Source organism: Saccopteryx leptura, chromosome 11 (assembly GCF_036850995.1).
Source record: "Saccopteryx leptura isolate mSacLep1 chromosome 11, mSacLep1_pri_phased_curated, whole genome shotgun sequence".
NCBI classification, from domain to species: Eukaryota; Metazoa; Chordata; class Mammalia; order Chiroptera; family Emballonuridae; genus Saccopteryx; species Saccopteryx leptura.
Window position 1 is genome coordinate 32338699 of NC_089513.1, and position 22644 is coordinate 32361342.

Consider the following 22644-nt stretch of genomic DNA (forward strand, 5'->3'; position numbering starts at 1 on the left):
TTTAGGATAATTTTAAAAGGTGAGAGTCAACAGATCCACATTGACCCACACTAACGAATCTGACACTGTTCCCTGGTTAGGTTAAGGACGCCAACTGTGTAGGAATTTCTATTAAGCATTAGCCTGTGTGTACATCTATAACAGGGGTCGGGAACCTTTTTGGCTGAGAGAGCCATGAACGCCACATATTTTAAAATGTAATTCCATGAGAACCATACAACGACCTCTGTATGTTACACATTATCCAATAAAAATTTGGTGTTGTCCTGGAGGACAGCTGTGATTGGCTCCAGCCACCCGCAACAATGATCATGAGCGGTAGGAAATGAATGGATTGTAATACATGAGAATGTTTTATATTTTTAATGTTGTTATTATTTTTATTAAAGATTTGTCTGTGAGCCAGATGCAGCCATCAAAAGAGCCACATCTGGCTCGTAAGCCATAGGTTCCCGACCCCTGATCTATAAGGAAATGTGAAATATGTTTATTAATATATATGTAGATCACTTTTTACTTATGGCTCTATTTTAATTTAATTCATTTAGCTGGAACATTTGGTTTTCATAAGGTCCTTTTTGTACCTATTTGAACTTAGAACAAAACCTAATGATGCCCTGGCCAGACAGCTCAGTGGTTGGACCATCACCCCAGAGTGCAGAGGTTGCTGCTGGTTTGATCCCCGGTCAGGGTACACATACAGCAGCAGATTGATGTTCCTGTGTCTCTCTCCCTCTCTAAAATCCATACAATAAACATAAAAGATAAATAAATAAACCCTAATGACTGTATACAACTATTTATATTTTAGCTTTCAGTCCTTGACTCCATATTGTGGTCAAAGTGGGAACTGGCAAAGGCAGTGCACAGCTGCAGATGCCGTAACTGACTATCACTACTGCCTCTAGGTTCAGTACTGCAGATGTCCATTCTTACAAATGCACAAGTATGGAACGTGGCCACGAGCACGGTTATAGTGGTTTTCTATGCAGATGCTCTGTAGTTTACTTATTGAGAGAAAGGGCTTATTTTATTATTTCTAAAATAAATTCCAGACTTGTCAAATACCAACCACAGTCATGCACTGCTTAACAATGGAGATACGTTCTGGACAAAACAACACGAGATTAGATCAAGCAGAGGAGAAAACACCACAGTAAATACAAGATGTATGAGGCTGCTGCCCGCCAAACACGGCATAGTGTTTTTCAGCAAACTTTTTTGTTTAAAGTAGAAAGAGTTGTGCCTGACCTGTGGTGGCGCAGTGGATAAAGCATCGACCTGGAAATGCTGAGGTCGCCAGTTCGAAACCCTGGGCTTGCCTGGTCAAGGCACATATAGGAGTTGATGCTTCCTGCTCCTCCCCCCTTCTCTCTCTGTCTCTCCTCTCTCTCCCTTTCTGTCTCTCTCTCCCTCTCTCTCTCCTCTCTAAAAATGAATAAAAAATAAATAAATGAAAAACTTAAAAAAAAAAAGTAGAAAGAGTTGACTCTACTATACTTTTTACATACTACTCACAAAAATTAGGGGATATTTTATTGCTTCATGTTCATTTTGAAATATCCCCTAATTTTTGTAAGCAGTATATTTAAACACATAAACCAGTAATAGTACATAATTAGGCGCTGTACTTTTATACCACTTGGCAGCACAGTAGGTTTACATCATTATCACCACAACAGGTGAGTGTTGTGCTGTAACGGCGATGCCACCAGCAATAGGAATTTTTCAGCTCCACCGTAATTTTTTTTTTTTTTTTACAGAAAGGGTTAGACAGGGACAGACAGGAACGGAGAGAGATGAGAAGCATCAATCATCAGTTTTTCATTGTGACACCTTAGTTGTTCATTGATTGCTTTCTCATATGTGCCTTGACCCTGGGCCTTCAGCAGACCGAGTAACCCCTTGCTCGAGCCAGTGACCTTGGGTCCAAGCTGGTGAGCTTTGATCAAACCAGATGAGCCCGTGCTCAAGCTGGCGACCTTGGGGTCTCGAACCTGGGTCCTCCACATCCCAGTCTGACGCTCTATCCACTGCGCCACTGCCTGGTCAGGCTCCTCTATAATCTTATGGGGCCGCCATATATGAGGTCTGTTGATGGAAACATTACACGGCACATGACTATATGCTCCTGAGCAAAAACCTCCCTGTGCCCAGGCTCATCTATACAATGGAGATAAAAATAACTGAAATGGTTATGAGGACAGATTAAGATAATGTACAGGAAATACTGCTTAGCTCAGGGTAAGTTCTCAATAAACGGTACTCGCTACTGGAAAACTCAATATCCCAAGCAACCATGGACTCACTGTGGCAGAACAGAGAGCCAGAGGTCCCCGCACGTACTGCCTGCGGCCAAAGCCTCCAGTCACGTGGGAGACAACACCCCTCAAACATCCCAGAAGGCCTTGGGAAGCTTCTCTGAGCATCAACCTTTTATCAGGCCCATCGTCATTATTAATAAAAACTAAACAAACAATTCAGTTAGGGAATTGATCCTTTCTCATCTCAATTTATAAAAATAATTTCACTTGTTTCTATTCATTAAAACAGACCCTAACAAAGCCATAGGTTACTGTTCCTTTTGGAGACCTGGACTGGGTGCAAACCCCGCTCCAGGCACAGCTCTGGCTGCCAACAGCAGGGGCAGGGCTCGGCGGCTCTGACATTGCAGGAGCTGTCGTCACTACTCAGAGGACCTGGTCGGCACCGACTAGTTTCCACACAGAGAAGGCTTGATTAAGGCAACTGGACAAATAAGTGACATAGCTAATTGTAACCTTTGAAAAGCAGGATAAAAGCAATAATTATTGCATCAAGTCCATCCGCAACGTAGAAAAATAATTTGTCACCACCTGCCCCTACTCTTTTGATATAAGTGGGTCAGAATCTACATTCTACCCTAGAAAGGACAGCTACAACTAGTCAAAGCAAAAGAGCCTGGTGTCATAAACTCTACACAAAATATAATATAAACAAGTCTTAAAGATATAAGCATACACAAGTTTAATCACACATAGTATTGTACTGTGTAAGAATCCGAGATCTGCCAGAGATCTGCTTACGTCATTTACATTAGCTGTGACCTGGGGGATTGATTTCTACTCTGGGCCTCACTGTCTACTGGTGTGAAACAGGTCCTGGGGTTATTTCTAGGGTTCCTTTGAAATATAAAGACTTCATGATTTCAAGTTTAGATAGATTACTGGCATAAATATTTTTGCAAATTGCTATGTTTTTCACTGTTGAAGGCAGGACAAATCTGGCACCTTTTACAAAGCTCCTACCACAGTTGGCTCAGGCTGTGGGACCTACATTGCAGCTTGACTCTCCCCAATTCTGTCTTCTGCCATTCCTTTTTTAAATTTTTTAAAATTTTAAAGATTTTACTTATTGATTTTAGAGGAGATAGAAGAGGGAAAGGAGCGGGAAGCATCAACTCGCAGTAGTTGCTTCTCACATGTGCCTTGGGCAGGCAAGTCCAGGCTTCTGAACTGGTGACTCAGCGTCCCAGATCGATGCTTTACCCACTGTGCCACCACAGGTCAGGCTCCAATGGTTAATTTAACTGAGTAATTGCCTTATTTATATTATTTTTACTATCGTTTGACATGGTGAAGGGAGACCCAGGAATTATAAAACATGGTGTTTGCCCTCCAGGATCTAACAACCTATAGTGGAGAAAATATTGGTAGATTAAAAAAACAAAAACAAAAAAACTACAAATAAGCACAGTATTAGAGGGGTCAGAGACAATTATAACTAAATTAAAATGGAGAGTTGATTTCTGGCTGAGATTCATGGAAATGATGTCAAACAGGTGCCCTCCTGACTGGGTGGAATTGGTTAGGCAGAGGGAACTGGACGGTCTGAAATGCAAAGAGGGAGAGTCAGGGTAAGTTCAGGGAACAGAGTGACAATTAAAGTAGACCAGGGTTGTAGGACACAATATAGGAAGAAAAGATGGCCCGAGTCATAACTTTGGACATCTCCAACAAACGGGTAGAATGAAAAAGCAGAGTGAGCCAAGCAGACAACAGGAAGAGGCAAAAAGCTAAGAGAAGAAACTAAATGGCAGTGCATCTAAAGCCCACGGCTCAGAGGACCTGGCATCATCAGCTCAGCCACAGTCCACGCCATGCGAAGTGAAGGAGATGGATGCTGCTGCTTCGCAGCCGGGAGCTGCTGCTGCGCTGTCGGGCTGCCGGCTGGGGCGGGAGTGCTGGCGGTTCGCTGGCCATCGAACAGTGCAGGAGAGGAGGACGGCATGTAGTCAAGTAGGAGCTCAAGTCTTTCCTTACATGAAGAACACTAGTGCTTGTCAGCAGAAAAAGAGCTAGAGAGAGACATCTTGAAGATGCTAGTGCTGGTTCCAGAACCGTAACAAAAACAAATTGGGAGTCCGACATGGGGCGAGGGAGAGAGGTTTCCTGGAGATGCTCTGACGGAACTCGCCTCTCTCCAGTACCTGAGTACGTGAGGACGGCACGCACTAGGTGGGGAGGGCGACGAGCTCCAGAGGAAGGCACAGGTCAAAGAGGTTTTATCGTATTTGTCACTGAAATATCACTATGAGCCAGAGAATTTCATTAATTGAAGCTCACCTTTTACCTAAATGTTTAATTCCGTAATTAAAAAGCCTATTTACTGCTTCGTTTCTCCCATACAAGACTGCAGAGATTGCTGACATCCAGAGGGACAATGGCTACTTAGCAACAACAAGGACTCGGGGACTGGAGGCTAGACTAATATAATTAACAGGGAGATTAAAACATGTTTATTTTACTCATATTGTTCTTCCCACCCGTCAATTTTTAGAGTATAAGAACAATCTGATCTATATTCTAACTCCCCAAGAATTTATTTTTTAGCTATAAAGTCTACACACATATCCAACCACACACATAATTTTATATATTTTTATCCTATATGTAAATGAGTAACTTACCACGGGATCATACTCCCAAAGCTGGTTGCCTTTTAGGTGGTGGCATTTGAGCATTGTGACTGGGCCGTTGAGTTTGGAGACATCCAAACAAAGGTCATCTGTCCGAATTTCTTTGTTGGCAGTGTAAGAGAAAACCTGAAAAACAAAAATGCCCACATTTAAGCTTTAATAGTAAAATCAGCGTTTCATCTGCCCAAAAATCTGGAAGGAAAAAGACAATTCAAGATACACAATTCTGAACTTCACTAATGTAACAGAGAATAACTGACGCAGAAAAGCCACCAATGATTTTACACAGAGGAAGTTCTCTGTATACACTGCGTGTATTGTCAAGGATTACCTTTTTGACTAAAAAGGGCAAAATAAATCTCATGCACAGAAATGTAAGTATAGTTCTCACAAGGAGCCTTTTACAAATGTTTCATTTAAAAATAATCATTAGTCCTGGTGGGCTGGCTCAGTGGATAAAGCGTCGTCCCGGTTGCCAAGGTTGTGGGGTTTGATCCCGGATTAGTAGGGCATGTATGAGAAGCAATCAATGAGTACACAACTAAATGGAACTACTAAGTGGAACGAGTTGATGCTTATCTCTCCCCCCACCTTCTTTCTTTCTCAAATCAATGGAACAATTAAAAATAAATAAAAAGTAAAATAAAATACTCACTTGATTACCTCCCATACCATGACAGTTAAAAATTCCAACTTTTTCATTCTCTTTTCTAGCCATGTTATCTAGACACTGATTTGTTTCCACATTTCGTATCTATGGAACAATGAATAATGAAAACATCAGGAGTTAAAGAGGTTAACTGGACAGATACAAGTACAGATACATATACAGTAAAATCAATCTGAAATTTCCACTACTAGAAACAACTTCAGATGCTAGATGAGGTAAGGGCTATGAGTTGGGGGTAGGGGAAGATTCACTGTCTGGCTATCTAAATTCTGTCTAGAAAGGTCTTACTCATACAGATATATAAATGTTTGTGTTTCAGAGAGAAATCCTTGAACTTCTTTCATTTTTTTCAAGCTGTTGTCTAGAATTTGTATTTAGTTCAACAAGCTCTATTTTGCCTAATAATTTTAAGCAATTTAACAACTTCCTGAGGATACTCTTTTTTTTTTTTTTTTTCCCCTGAGGATACTCTTAACCACCAAGTTAAGGGGAATTACTTTAGATAACTATTCTGATGACTTCTTAGACCAGTGGTCCACAACCTTTTTTGGGCCATGGACTGGTTTAATATCAGAAAATATTTTCACAGACCGGCCTTTAGGGTGGGATGGATAAATGTATCACGTGACCGAGACAGGCGGCAAGAGTGAGTCTTAAGAGGGATGTAACAGGGAATCTGGTCATTTTAAAAAAATAAAACATCGTTCAGACTTAAATATAAATAAAACGGAAATAATGTAAGTTACTTATTCTTTCTCTGTGGACCGGTACCAAATGGCCCACGGACCACTACCGGTCCGTGGCCTGGGGGTTGGGACCACTGTCTTAGGTGACTCAAGGTGGATATTTACTAATCAGTTTGGAGCCTGGCTTAACTGGGAGCCTAAGCATGGTGCAGTGCAAACATCACTCTTTTCTTAGATAATTGTCAGTTACATTAAAGAAATTTACATTGGTCATCAAAATTAGGAAGAATATTTAAAGCAATGCCCCTCGCTATTGTTTCCTCTGAATCACTGCAGTTCAAGAGCATATTGTAAACTAATAGATGTTTGAAAGTCCTAAATCTATTCCCATGGATGGTAATTGTTAGCATCTAAGCCAAAGGGAGATGTGTGACAAACTACATCTGTCATGTCATGTAGATAGGAAAAAAAGTAAGTAATTTTGTGTGGTAGATAAAATGAGGGCAAAGGTGAAACCACAAATAAGCCATCTGATTTTATAAACAAATGTACAGACTACACATTATTCTAATAACTTATAAGACACTAAAGCAAGCCCATATGCATTTTTTTTCTTATAAAGCTACAAAGACATAGGTGTGAAAATTGTATTTACAGGCTGTCAGAAATGGGAACTGGGGTTTTGGCGTAAGTGAAACCTGGGTTTGAATTCCAATGACCCAAACCTCTGAGATCAATCAATGTCCTAACAGTAACTGGGAGATAATGGTGGGTCCACACTGAGGTTAGGTGAGACAATGTATCATCTATGTACCTATTTCAGAGTCTAGCACATAGTAGGCTCAGAAATAGTAACAGTCTGCATTGCCACCTTATTGCTAGTCACCTCCATTTTGCTATTCCATCAACGTCAAACTCAGTTCATGCAAAATACGGTTTTTCAACTGTATAATGCTAATGCACCCTCATCCCAATATTTCAATAGGCCCCTGCTATTCCACCCTTGACCTTGAGAACTCCCTATCTAAAACAAACCTCATTATTAATCCTTCAAAAAAAACCCCTTTTCTCCTGATACCCTACTCTATTTTTGTTAATAATCCCATCATCTGTCCAATCATTCAAACGAAAATCTCAGGGTCCTTTCTTTTCTGGGTCCAACACATCATATTAGTATCCAGAAATTCTTTTACAATGTAATTTACCTATTACCTCAAAAACAGACTTTTAAAAAGTTGCTATAATTAGACACAAATTTGCTTAAAACAAATCTTTCTGCACTCCAGTGAGTAATCAATTAATACTTGATGATCATGGCTACCTTACCTGAAAAGAATTCACTTCAGATTGTGACAAGGTAAGTCTATCTCATATAGTCATATAAAAATTATTTCCTTGTATTTTTGAAAAAAATGATAAATTCTCTAGTCCTTTTTCTCAAAATTTCCCTTTCAAATATAGATGTAATGTTTGCTAAAGAAAGTTAATAAATGCCATAGGAAAGATTAGAAAAGATCCAATATTATCCTTGGCGCTCCCCACTCCCATATGGGAAGTCTTTTGGTTAAATGATTCTCTTTTACCAACCTCTAAATTAATAAAACTCTATAAGCCCCAAATGTAATAGGGTTTCCTATCACTCTGTAACTGTCCTGAAATAAACCAACGTTGGTTATTTTATTTCCATAATTGATGTTGCTAACTCTAGCAAATAAATTACCCTTACTAGACACTGTTCTATGAGTTCTGTAGGTAATAGCTTATACCATCCTTATGACTTTCCTATATATAATTCAGGGCTGTTTTCTGACATGAGAGATCTAAGTGTCTATCCCTTGTGGTCACTACTGATTATAAGGTTTTAAAAGTACAGTTTCTTCAAGGGTTGGAAACCACTGTTTTCTGCCAATTGTTAGAGTGACATTGAACCTTGATCAGCAAGATGTGGTCAGGGACTTGGCTGTGGGCCTCTGGTAGCACTCCTCTAAAATGCAGGGGCATATTGGAACGATGCCCTGCATATTCGAGATGAAGAAGGAATTTCTTTAAGAGGGCAGCTATTCATGTTTTGGTCCCTGGGTGGCTTTAACATTAGAAGGCAGAGAAGATTCTATTTGTCCCCACAAATATGTGGTATCTTATAGCTGAAGGGGACATCTGCTCTCCAGGCTGGCTCTTCTACACACTGGGTGACTAGAAAAGACAGTTTATGGAGAATATCCTCCTTCTCCTGGTAGGAACACATGTGGACTACCTCACCTATGGGATGTGTAAGATGATTTCTTGAGGACATGAAAGGAAGACTAGAGGGTGAGCTGTAGGAATAATTTTGTCCTTTAGGATACCAATTAGGTTTGGTAGGAGTTAACTTTAAAAAGTCTTTGGAGCCCTGGCCGGTTGGCTCAGCGGTAGAGCGTCGGCCTAGCGTGTGGAGGACCCGGGTTCGATTCCCGGCCAGGGCACACAGGAGAAGCGCCCATTTGCTTCTCCACCCCTCCGCCGCGCTTTCCTCTCTGTCTCTCTCTTCCCCTCCCGCAGCCAAGGCTCCATTGGAGCAAAGATGGCCTGGGCGCTGGGGATGGCTCTGTGGCCTCTGCCCCAGGCACTAGAGTGGCTCTGGTCGCAACATGGCGACGCCCAGGATGGGCAGAGCGTCGCCCCTGGTGCCCCTGGTGGGCGTGCCGGGTGGATCCCGGTCGGGCGCATGCGGAGTCTGTCTGACTGTCTCTCCCTGTTTCCAGCTTCAGAAAAAATGCAAAAAAAAAAAAAAGTCTTTGGAGAAGGAAAAAATTAGAAAAAAAAAAAATTTTCTAAGGATGTTGAATCAGATGTTCAAAATTGTAATTTCCTATACTGTAGCTTTAAGCCTATGTATCCAATTACCAGCTTTCTAGTGAAGTGCAGAAGGTAGAGAAGGTGGTAATGTACACTAGCTCCAGTGTTTACACTAGGAAGCAGATAGGTACTCGAGTTGTTTATCCAACATCTGACACTTAAAAGTTCTTGAAAAAAATAGCCCTTGGAAATGACAGAATGACATTAAATGTATAGGCATGTTATCAGGGAGAAGAGAAACTGCAGGAAAGAATTTCAGACTGGTTAACATAGGATGTTCTAGTTAAACGTCTCCTTTGTTGGATTTCTAAAAAAGGCCCAAAACAAAAACAAACAAAAAAGTGAGAACCTTCTGACGAGTTAGGGAGTACATGAAGTACAATCTAAGGAAAAGATGGGCTAGCTTCTGGGTTCTCCCACTCTTTAGAGGCCTCTGTCCCATCCTTTGGTATACACACATAACAGATTGACAAAGACTGCCCAATAAGTAGTCTTATGACATTATGAATTCCTTCTGATTTGTTTGCATTCCAAGTTATATCTTGAAAAATATATTGGAAAGAAATGAGAGAAGTCCCCTTGTTTTAGAGTGCTTGGTAATTACCAGGTTGGCTAATACCGAGATTCTAAATTATTCAGGACCCTTAAACCAAAAGACTGATTTGCTATGGAAAAAGAAGGGAGCTTTTCCTCACGGGAGCAGTGACTTCTGAATACAAATGTGATCCTGATGGTCTCCTTACTGGAGGAGGAAAATAACCACTGACAGGGTGGTTTGGGAGTTTGATATGATACCATCCTACAAAAGTTGTTTCGGGATGTACATATTCTAAATTATTTGAGAGTAAAGATTATTATGGAAGGTATAGACTGGTTAATGAGTTTTTTAAATACTAAGCTTGACAAGCAAACACAAACACTTCATCCTTAGGGACAGGCAGGGAGAAATGTGTGGCAAGACAGCAACATAGATGGACAGCGTCCTGTACTGTCTATTGTGTTCATGTCTCCAGCACTGACTGTCCAATAGAACTTTCTGTGATGATAGAAATGTTTAATATCTGTGCCTTCCAGTATGGTAGCCAGTAGCTATATGTGTCTAGTGTGACTGAGGAACTGAATCTGAATTTTATTTAATTTTAATTAAATAGCCACAGGTGGCTACTGGATGTGCAGGACTAGATGCTGACACATAGGAAAAAGCCTCCCACCTTTTGTGAAGGCTGCTTGTCAGTGATGAGAACACATCCTTGGCACTCTGTGAATGGCGTGTGGACGTGCCCAGGTTTGGTTAGTACTTTCTGGAATTAATAGTCATCGTAGAGAATCTAAATGATTCCAAGGAGGAATCGTAGACCAACAGTCCTTTTTATAGGATTTCTTTATGATTGAATAACACATCTTTCCTTACATAACCAGAATTGCCAACAAGCTAAACCAAAACTGTTGTAGGCACCGGGTTCAACAAACTGTGAGACTGCCAGTGAGTGAGGAGTTGTTAGAAGCAGGAAGTTTTCTACCTGAATCGTAGCAATACCTGAACTATGGTGGTCGGGGAACTAGCTGCACTTCCAAGGTGTCTGGAGGCAGACGGGTAGGAGTGGGTGGGTTTGGGGATGTGCCGACTGGGCCTCACTTACAACTACCATTACGCGCCATGAGACCTTGGCAGGTCAGCACTCCAAGACCTTGACTCCCAAAGCCAGGACCTGAACAACAGTATCTGGCCAGGTGCAGAAACACGGGCCACTAAAAGGGGGATTTTGTGATCAAATATGTGTAAGAAATACCAGTTAAATAAATTTAAATAGGCTTCTTTACTGAAGGACTTCGTGAAGCCTCTTCCATGCTGTGACTCTTGATACAGGTAGGGATGGGCAGTACAGAAGGAAATAAAAAGCAGCAGTTCCCAAACATTTTTAGCCACAAAACCCACTCCCTTCTACCCTACCCTTGGCTTTTCTAATCAAGCGGGCAGCTTGAGGGACATCGAATATTAGCCTTCTTTACACAGTAATTAGGAAATGCTGCTGTAAAAATCTCATTTCTCATCTGTAAAACAGGGATAACCACCTCAGGTTTGCTGAGACCTCTCCATAAGCCCAGAAGACACCGACACAAAGCAGGCTCACAATGACTGGATTTGGCTTCCTCATCCACACACCCAGCAACTCCTAATTCCTGAAGTAGCAACTTAGGTATACATACACAACTATCACTAAAACACTGTTTTGTACCTTAGAAGTTGAAAATAATTGTGAATGCACTCATTCTTGGGGAGCAGGCAAGAAATCAGGGCCTGAGCTCCTCAGTTTCTGCTATAGCCCCTCCAAAATCTTGGTGTCTCCACAGGGGGGGCAACATGAGTGGTTACAGAATGGGGGAATCCAGTACAATGGAATCTGGGGTCACTATTTTACTCCTTGCCATGAGTTAAAGATTGGTTAGACATGAGAAAGAGGGTGGGTATTTGTGGTGAGGAGCATAAGCTCTCAAACCAGACTGCCTGTGTTCAAATCCTGCTTCTTCCCTTTTGTGGCTGTGACCTGAGCTGTGTTGTTTAAATCATTTATTTATGCCTCAATTACTCTCTGTCAGGTGGGGCTAACACCACCTCTACCTCATAGCGTTACTGTGAGGATAAAAGGAGTTACTTTCTGTAAAGCTCTGACTGGGCTTGACAATGCTCACTAAACCACAGGATTATCAGAGCAGCCTGGAGAAGCAACTGGTCAGTCCGTACGACTGGCTAAACCATCAAAGGTCTGCATTATTTGCTTCTGTGGTGGTTCAGAATATTCCTCTCCTGGGTTAACAACTATTACCTATCACCATGAGACACATTTATTCCGGTCCAGGTCCTTTAGGAGCTTATAAGAGCTGGGCTCAGTGAAACCAGGCTAAAGTCGAACTTCCCTTTCGACTCTAAAATCCTATGAGCTCAGGTTTCCCCAGGCCCCTGGTCGGCAAACCACGGCTCGTGAGCCACATGCGGCTCTTTTGACTCCTTGAGTGTGGCTCTTCCACAAAATACCACATGCGGGTGCTACCTCAATAAGGAATGTACCTACCTATATAGTTTAATCAGTGGTAGTCAACTTGGTCCCTACCGCCCACTAGTGGGCGTTCCAGCTTTCATGGTGGGCGGTAGCGAAGCAACCCAAGTATAAATAAAAAGATAGATTTAACTATAGTAAGTTGTTTTATAAAGATTTATTCTGCCAAACTTAGCGAAAATCCGACATAAAGTACTTGGTAAGTAATTATTATTATATGCTTTAACTTGCTGTAACTCTGCTTTATAAATTTTATAAAGTAAAGTTACTTCCCTACTTTATAAATCACCATTACTGTGGAACCGGTGGGCGGTTAGAAAATTTTACTACTAACAGAGATACAAAAGTGGGCAGTAGGTATAAAAAGGTTGACTACCCATGGTTTAGGTTTAAAAAATTTGACTCTCAAAAGAAATTTCAATCATTGTACTGTTGATATTTGGCTCTGTTGACCAAAGAGTTTACCAACCACTGACCTAGGCCCTTAAAGAATGACAAAAGATCTTTGAAAGGCTAAGCTCCAGTGGCCAGTGAAGGAAGGCTCACAGGTGGGGCTATGAGCCTGAGCTTGAGAGCGACCTGGCCCAGAACCAGAGCTTTTATCTGGACAGTGTGGAAGGGCACACAAGCTTCAGATCCCCTGCTCAGTTAAGAGCAAGAAGGCCACAGAGGGTTAAATCTGTTCCTTACATGGAAAGCCAGCTGGCAAGATGTAGGTAAAGGGCAAGTTTGCCTTGGCAATCGTCTCTTACGGGTTAGACAAGTGGCTCTTTGTAACGCCTATATTCTGGCCTAGCTAACAATGCCTAGGTGTTGTCCAAAACTGGGTCAGTTCAAAGGAAAATAAACCACCTTTTTCTTCTCTATTCTAAAGGCAAGTTATTGGAGCAACTACTATAAATCTGCCCATGGCCCAGCCCTTTCCCCAGGCCTTTCTTGACTGGAATGAGGCTGAGCAAAGGGAACAGATGCTCTTGGATGTGCCAGGACACTGCATACCCCTCACTCGTTTGCGGGGAACTCCCTGAAGCACAACCAAGTTCAGAGGAAGGGAACTTTCAGCCCTGCAGCAGCCTCAGCACCTACTAAGGACGAGCCCGGGAGCCTGCCTGCCCTGGCATGGGGCACACCACGACCAGGTCAATGGGTTTCACTCTCACTCACCGGCATCCGGCCCCCTCTGTGATCTATCTGCTTTCCCATAGCTTATGTTTCTAATTTACATCTTTTCCTCTTTCTGTAAGCCCCCGTCACCAATGCCACCCCTTCACTCTTATCTGAGGAAACAGAAGTCATCAGAGAACTTCCTCACACTTTCACCGCAAACTACCAGCTTCTACCCCCAAACCTACAATTGACCTGCACTAGTGCCATGCCTCCCACCTTCTTCCTGTAACAAAGGAAGAACAGCCTTCTCCAGCGTGGTGGAGGTGGCCTTACCCCTACCTGCTCTGTGCACTGGAGCTCGTTGACCCCCATCAGACTCTCACAGGACTCCTGCAATCGGCGGCTTGATTTTAGAATAAGTCATATTTTCTTTTTTGGGTTGTTTGCATTAGCACATAGTTCCATCATAGCAAAATCAACCAACCAACCAACAAACCTTTAACTCCATATTCCCCTCAAGCTATCATCCATTTCTCTGCTCTTTTTTTATAACAAAATTTCTTCCAAGACTTGTCACTCATGATCTCCACTTCCTTTATTCCCTACCCTTTGAAGCCATCAGGAATTTTGGTCCCTACCTGTCTCCATGAGAACATTTTTTAAATGGTGTTGACATGGTTTCAAGTGTCCCACTCAATATGACACCCTCTACACACCACTCATGCCTCCCTGTGCTCCATGCAAAGTCTCTTTCTACCCCTCCTACCCCCCACTGTCCTCCCCCTTTCCCTCTGGCTATCGCTACCCTGATATCTCTATCTATATGTTATGTATATACAATTTGGCTAATCCCTTTATCTTCTTTGATCCCGTACCCCGTACTTTTTCCTTCTGACACCTGTCTGTTCCCAGTGACCCTGCCTCTGTTTCTATTTTGTTCCTCAGTTTATTGTGTTGATTAGATTCCACATATAAGTGAGATCATATGGTATTTGTCTTTCTCTGCCTGGCTTATTTCCACAGGAACCCTTCTTGACACAGTAAGATGGAGCACACCTACAACTTCTCCCTTGCCAATCAGTGACCAATGCTCAGTCGTCGTCTTACTTGAGCTCTCTGCAGCGCCGAACAGCCGATCACTTCCGCCTCCTTACACAAGTCCCCTGCCTGGACTACTCTTCCCCCAGAAATTCATGCTGCTTGCTCATTCACTTCCTTCAGATCTCTGCTCAGAAACTACCATCTATGAGAGGACTTCTCCAACCACCCTACATAACACGGCACCACTACTCATGCCCCTCAGTCATTCTCTATTCCCTTTTCCCTCACAACCACCTAATATATTGTAATATTGTATATTAAAAAAAAAAATCTGTCTTCCTCCGAGACTGTCAGACCCACGAAAGCACCGTTGCATTCCCAGCACTTATAATAGCACCTATCACATCGCAGGTACTCAAATATTTGTTGACTGAAAGAAGGAATAAAGAGGTAATATCTATAAATTGGGGTAACTCCCTGAATAACAGAAAGATTCAATTCTAGGATGAGGCCTGGTTGTGACCTGGTACACACATATCCTTAGTTGCTGCTGTGACTTACAAAAGGAAATTTTGTCAATTTAGAACTCACAAAGGAAAAAAAAATGAGTGCTAAAAATACAATTAATTATCAATGGTCTTGCAAGATTCCTTGTTAGTTCTTTACAATTTTTCTTTGAAGTACTTCAAGCTTTGATTTGGGCTAATTAATACTAGGACATTAATTTTAGAAGTATATGATCAGTTTGTTAAAGTAAGTTTATGGCCTGACCAGGTGGTGGTGCAGTGGGTAAAGCATCGGTCTGGAACACTAAGGACCCAGGCTCGAACCTCAAGGTCACCAGCTTAAGCACGGGATCATACACATGACCCCATGGTCTCTGGCTCAGTTGAAGCCCCCCTGGTCAAGGCACATATAAGAAAGCAATCACGCCCTGGCCGGTTGGCTCAGCGGTAGAACATCGGCCTGGCGTGCGGGGGACCCGGGTTCGATTCCCGGCCAGGGCACATAGGAGAGGTGCCCATTTGCTTCTCCGCCCCCCCCCTCCTTCCTCTCTGTCTCTCTCTTCCCCTCCCGCAGCCAAGGCTCCACTGGAGCAGGGATGGCCCGGGCGCTGGGGATGGCTCCTTGGCCTCTGCCCCAGGCGCTAGAGTGGCTCTGGTCGCGGCAGAGCGACGCCCCGGAGGGGCAGAGCATCACCCCCTGGTGGGCAGAGCGTCGCCCCTGGTGGGCGTGCCGGGTGGATCCCGGTCAGGTGCATGCGGGAGTCTGTCTGACTGTCTCTCCCCGTTTCCAGCTTCAGAAAAATAAAAAAAAAAAAAAAAAAAAAAAAAGCAATCAATGAACAACTGAAGTGCTGCAACCATGAGCTGATGCTTCTCATCTCTCTTTCTTCCTGTCTGTCTCTGTCCCTCTCTCTTTCTGTTGCTAAAAAAAAGTCTATAGAAGACACTAATATATTGTAACAGGAGTCCAACTATGAAAGGCTAGTGGTAATTTTAATATGAAGGCACTCTCTTGTTGGAAGTTTAACCTCTGTTGATTGTGATATATAAGTGAGAATGTAGTAACAAAATAGAATACATTTTTCCCTTACCTCTCCCAAAGAGAAATAGTGACGTGGAATCTGGGAATCAGGATAAATATTCTCTAGGTACCAAGAGAAAGGTTTGCATTGGAGTTTGTGTCTTAGACCAAGTCTTGATGCTATATCTCCATAATCTACCTTTGTAACACCTGTTAAAAAGAAGTGATTAAATTACTAACATTCTATTGAAAACTCATTTCTATTTATGTATTACATCTAAGCCAGATGAATGGGAACAGTGGTACCATTTTGAAGTGTGACTACTATTCAAGTGATATATCCATCAGAAATCCACTTCCTAAACTACAGAACAAGGAAACATGTTTTTCAAAGAAAAATTTATGAAAACTATATACATGCAAATGATAATAAGTTATATGGAGTCAGACAATTTTAATATGGTAAGCCAAAAACAAAAATCAAGATTTATTTTGCCCAAATATTAAACAGAAATTAAATAGAACAACTGTTTCCAGTCAGGTTTCACGCACCCTGCCACCTGACAGTCTTGTGGCGATTCAAAAATGTGGGTGGAGTGGTAACAGCTGACAGAACAGCTATTCCCAGAGACAGGTTCCCACAGGGAAGCCCCCTGAGGCATGCCACAGGCTCTGCACTGTCACAGCAATGTTAAAAGTCCCCGTTAGGTTAAAAACACACAGGTAACACCTGGACTAACAGTAACTTCTGCAATACTGACCTGGATAAGTTATTATTGTTAATAATATACCAGCTATTCTGCTAAACCTTCTTATACTGTGTGTGACTTCACTGATGCCTTACAGTGACTTACAATGTAGGCAAGGGTTTCACCTCCGCTCAGAGCTTTTTTCTATCGCTTCTTACCTCAGAAGGTATTCCGATTAGGGACAAGAAACTTAGTCTTGTACAGTCGTTCTAATGCAAAATAATGCTAACCTGGAGAAATTATATAGAAGAAATTCTTGAATTCATCCATCCACACTTCTGCAAGTCGTCTGTTATTTTTATTAATAATCTGTCCTGTGCCTCCGGGAAACGTGTAAGGTGTAGCTTTCCGAAACACATGGCCAACATGTGAGCAAGTGACAATCTCCAGAGTCCCTCCACACTGCCAGATCTGCCACAGACCAAGGAAGACACGTTTGAAAGACTGATAGTTTAAAAAGAGATCTATCTGTTCACAGATACTGAGTTTCACACTTGCAATCTCACAGAATCAAGGGCACATAGTAGAACTTCTGTTTTATGGTCATAAAACCAGTGCTTCCTCAGGAGCAAACCTTTCTCTAATTCTTGGTTCTGATTAAACCAGAAGTTGAAGGTTAAATACAGACAAGACGTGAGGTCGAGAGCAGTGTCTTCCTAACTGCAGACCGAGACTCATAAAAGGATTATAAATTTCAATTTGATGGACTGCACCCAGTACTTGCTAACAAGGACCTACTGTTTCATGAAGTGTTTGTTTTGTGTGTTGTGTGTATATAATGAGTAATGTATTTATTAATATGGTTCATGGTCAAGAAGTTTTGACCACAGAGTATTCAGCCAGAGTCCTAGCTGTTCCTTCCCATCCTCCAGCCCTGTGTCACAGCCAGTACATTCAAACAGAACCCAGGGATGTAAACTGGGTCTCCCCCGAGGTCTTCAGTGAGAGCTCTAGCACATTGTGCTGTCCTTGTACACACAGAAACAGAGAGGGGAGAAAAGACGGATCCAATATGGTTTCACATCCTTATTTAATGAAATTATCCTTCTCCTTTCAAAACACATTTTTCTAAGTTAAAAATCTACCAACTACTTATATAAAACATTTTGAAAAGTTTTGATTTTGTTAAATATTCAGGGTGTGTATTTTAACATTTTCCCAGGATCACAAAACGGTACAGCTGGATAGGATCTCAAGTCCAAACCCCTTCTTTTAAAAGAAGGTAAAGACATCTACCAGGAACAAAACAAGGTAACTGGCTCAGTTACCGCGCCATCACTGTGGTTTCCACCATCGGCTGTGCCTAAACACCGATTATTTTCAGAAATACACAAATGTCATTTAATATACTGATTGTTTTTAGAGCTTGAATTACTTCCTTGAAAATAGCAGAAATTAAAAACAAATAGTGAGTCTTGTATAAGTTTTATAGGTAGACTATTAAGATAACTGAATTATTTCCTTAAAAGAGTTTATAATGAACCCTTAATAGTATTGCCAACTTTTTTATGGACTGAGGGCTCTAAAGTCTCGTTAAACTCATACTAAGTTCATCTTTTTACTTAGTGAAAACATGAATAATTAAAGCATATCCATATTTGAGGTAAAAGAGAAGATTACATTTTTCAAAGAGAACTTACCCTAAAGGAAATTTCTAGGTTTTCTCCTCCCCAAATATCCATTCCAGCATCATATGTTCCAATTTCCTGAAAGTAATCTCTGTCTATTGAAAAAAGGCCTCCTGCCATTGTAGGTGTTCTGAAATTCAATCATAATACTATACCATTAATTGTAACAACTTAAAATTTACAGTCAGTTCTTGTTTTTAAAAGTAATTTTATAAGTGTTTATAACTACAGAATAAAGGCTTATTCTCACCCTGTTCAGAGGCTTTGTTTTTATGTGACTTGGTTTTCAGACATGACCGGCACCCTGGTCATGCTGTCCCAGCTTCTGCCTGGACAGCCTTCTCTCCAGTCCCAAGGGCTCTTCCTATCTTTAGTACTTTTCTTGGTTCTTAGGTTCTGACTGAGCATCCACCATGAAACTCCTAAATTGAAGCTATTTCTCAAAATCCTCTCCATCAGAGTGTAACTAACTCCATAGTTCCTAGCAACTATAAAAGCAGCTGTGTTAACGACTAGATTCATGTTAGCAACTCTAACATACCAGGTTCTAAAGAGCGGCAATATTGCAAAGACAAAAGATTAAACAGGATGAAAAGAACATGGTCCTTTCCCTGTATCTAACAGGAACCTTTAAGGAAAGGAGATGAAGTACAGAATAAAATCTATACATACTTCCAAGGGGCTCTTCGTCCTGACCAAGTATGATATATCCTCCGTAAAAGAGGAGACCAATTCCTCAAAACATAGCCCACCTATGCAGAGCACGTGAGAATAGGTAATAAAGGAGATTTAACTAAATGAATACCAAACGTGATTTTCTTGAATGAGTGTGAAAAAAACCAGACACTGACTAGAGAAAGCAATTAAGCTCCAGGGAAGAAAGACACTATGAAGGTCATATTTTAGGATAAACTGAGCCACCTCTGTAACTCTAAAATGTACTCATTCCGTGCCCTAGTGAGGGAGGCACATTCCTTTTCCAGTAGAAATATTTGTTTCCACACAAAAAGTTAGGACTTACTTTGATTTTAGAAGAGAGCAAGTCAAAGAAATAGGCCAACACCCCAGAGCTATCATCATTCAGTACCGGGGGTTTCTTGACCTGAGTTTGAGAGCATCTCTAAGTGTCCTAGAATTATATGCTGTATCATATTTGCACATGTGCATCCCTTTTTCTTAGAGGAGACATAGCTTTTATTAGATTTATCCAAGTCCATCATTTACAAAATGTTTAGGAAACTTTGGCTTAGATGGTGATTTGACCTGTCAGCAAAAGAGTGAGAAAATCTCTTTATCAGGAAAGAACTCAAGTTGGCTGGGGGAAAGAGATTAGAATTATGAAACCTCTCTTGGGCTTTGCCAGAACTGGACTGGAATTCAAGGGAAGCCCAGCCAGGAGAAAACTAAAAAGCCTGGTTCTGAAGGAACTCTAAGTTATACAGAAACAGCAGGCTGATGCAACTGGAATAAACCCTTAGGGTGGCTCAGAAAGCTCAAGGTCTAAATTTAAAGATTCTGAACAGTGGGAAGATTTTTATCCCTTTCTGGAAAAAAAGTCTGCATGTGACCAAATGTAGAACAACAAAAAAAATTCAGAAGTGCATAATAGAAATTCTTTTTTACACATTTGTCAATTATTTTTGTCTAGTTATTTTTATATTTAAAATAAGCTTTTTAAACCTTACCAGTTAGTAACTATCATCCAGATGGTACAAGTCTAAATCTAAAATTTTAATTTTGATGCAAGGACCCAGTTTTAAGTGATATTTTCACATCATTAATTAAAGGGTAGTATGATTCAAGTTCAATATTATTATCCTTAACAATTGAATTAAAGCACAAATCTGACTTACAGATATGCAAAATGTTGTTCATTAGGAACGAAAGAACATGTCACTATTGTTTCTCATGTGCACTAAATTTATATAAATGAAAAAACTGATGGGGGGGAAGTCCCTCTTTAAAGTAGTGATATATGTGAAGGATAGCTGTTAACTACATATAGGGTACCCACACACTTCAGGTCTCTCAAAATACACTTACTGTGTTCATAGTATTTTCAAAGCTTTACAACCCCTGCTAATAACACTCAAGGGACAATGACATTATTTACCTGACAGGAAGAGTCCGATCCCCTTTCCTTCTGTCCATTTCTCTTTGGGGAACAGGATACCAGCGAAAATTGAGCTTCCAGTTGAATCCACCATAGGTCATGTCAGAACCTGCCATGTACTCAAAAGTGTCATCACTGATCACATCAATGATGGGACACACCACCGTCTTCCTAAAATCATAAAAACAAATTTAAAAATCTTTTTAAATTTCCCCTTTTGAGGCCTACTATAATAATTTACAGAGCTATCCTGTTCCTTCGGGCAATGTTCTCCTTCCTAAAGGTGCTCTATCTTATTGCCCCAATGATGGTTTTGCTTATTATTATCTCTGAATGGGGAGAGATTTAAGGCTAGCAATTGCTAACAAACAAAATAGATGTAGTTAGTGGCTTTGATGTGCACTGTGCTCCATTTGACTAGTAAAAGTTTAGCCTACTAAAATCTAAACTTCAATGCTAAGTTGACAAAGACAGCTCCTAGCTCAAACTGTGATGACAAGGAGAAATTCAACCAACAGGGGTCTAGCAGACTGAAGTGAGGCGCTCTCCTGATACACAGCTCAGCAGAAGATCATTCTTTAAAAACTGTGCATTATGAGGCCCTGGCCGGTTGGCTCAGTGGTAGAGCGTCAGCCTGGCGTGCAGGAGTCCCGGGTTCGATTCCCAGCCAGGGCACACAGGAGAAGCGCCCATCTGCTTCTGCACCCCTCCCCCTCTCCTTCCTCTCTGTCTCTCTCTTCCCCTCCCGCAGCTGAGGCTCCATTGGAGCAAAGATGGCCCGGGCGCTGGAGATGGCTCTATGGCCTCTGCCTCAGGCGCTAGAGTGGCTCTGGTTTCAACAGAGTGACGCCCCGGATGGGCAGAGCATCGTCCCCTGGTGGGCGTGCCGGGTGGATCCCTGTCGGGTGCATGCAGGAGTCTGACTGTCTCCCCGTTTCCAGCTTCAGAAAAATACAAAAAACAAACAAACAAACAAATAAAAAAACTGTGCATTATGAAAGACTACAACCATGGGTGGGCATCCACAGCTCCCGGTGCTCTTCCTGTACTCTCTAAGATTATAGTGCTTTTCAATATGCAAAAATTTCCGGGTTTAACAGGTATCCCCCTACCCCCTTCTACTTCTTACTGTACTACAGTTCCAGTAAGTATGCAGACAGAGATGGGATGACTACCTGACTCAGTATTAGCTTATGGAGGAGGAACAAGTCAAGGGTGTTTTCCTACCTTCCCTGCATGCACCATCCATCTCTGCTCCCGTTCAGTGAACAGAGTATATACACAGTATACATCTTAACAAATGCTTACTAATCCATCCACATTAACAAGACAGTTTGCAAACATTCCTTCCAGACTTTAGAATATTGTCTTTTTCATAATTAGTTTTCATGGGTGTTCTTAGAGAAATTTCAGGGGTAAATTATTTTTGTTTTAATTCACAAATACAGAATTTTGCAACTTACGATATACGTAGTTTAAGACAAACACTCTGAAAACAAATTTATAGACTCCAGAAAATTACCTGTCCTGTTTGATCCTGGCTAAAAGAGGCTCCAGCCACCCCACTGTACACTCACAGTGGGCATCCAGGAAAGTGATCACTTGGCCTTTTGACACAGCAGCTCCTTTTAATCTAGCTCTGATCAATCCAGAGCGTTGCTCCATTCGAATTACATGAACTGGTACTTTTAATTTTTTTACATAACTCTCTAGAGGTCTTTTCAAAAAGTCTGAAAAATTAACAAGACAAAAATAACATAAAAATACTGTGACTTGGCATTATCTAGATGTAAAGCAAGTTTGATCTGTAATAGTCATTCAACACGTATTTACTGAGCACTTTTGGTGAGACTCCCTGACTCACACTTTATTTCCTGAGACAGAGTATGAGGCTGCCTCTACCACATTACACAGGAGTTCGGAGAGAGCCTTTGGATTCAGGCTCATCAAAGATAGGCAGGTTACCACATTTCTCTAAGCAATTCTTTGTCAGGCTCCATTCTGCTTTTTCTCATAATGCTTAAGGGTCAGGAGTAGAAAGAATATATAGTTCAAGAGCATTAAATTCAGACTGCAACAGAGCAAAGGAACAGAATATGCAATAGCTGTCAGAGTTCAGAAAATTGTGGGATTTCTTTAGAAATAGAAATAACTGTCTTACTTATTACTACAGTCTTTGACTGTAGTTCTTTATCGGGAGGTAGGAAGTGAGGTCAAGCTTAGAAGAGAAATGCTGAACTGTAATTGCAAGACCAAATGGAGATCCTAACTGACA

The 22644-nt window shown here is 41.4% G+C and overlaps 1 protein-coding gene across 1 annotated transcript in view; it reads right to left on the reverse strand.

Moving 5' to 3' along the window:
• The window catches only part of GALNT1 (polypeptide N-acetylgalactosaminyltransferase 1), a 106707-nt gene that overhangs the window by 2530 nt on the left and 81533 nt on the right, over positions 1–22644 (reverse strand). The window contains exons 5-11 of the mRNA XM_066352340.1: positions 21892–22099; positions 20370–20540; positions 18269–18386; positions 16859–17039; positions 15950–16089; positions 5613–5711; positions 4949–5083 (exon numbers count right to left, since the gene is read on the reverse strand). Coding sequence (XP_066208437.1) covers positions 4949–5083; positions 5613–5711; positions 15950–16089; positions 16859–17039; positions 18269–18386; positions 20370–20540; positions 21892–22099 — 1052 coding nt within the window. The remainder of the gene's footprint in view (positions 1–4948; positions 5084–5612; positions 5712–15949; positions 16090–16858; positions 17040–18268; positions 18387–20369; positions 20541–21891; positions 22100–22644) is intronic.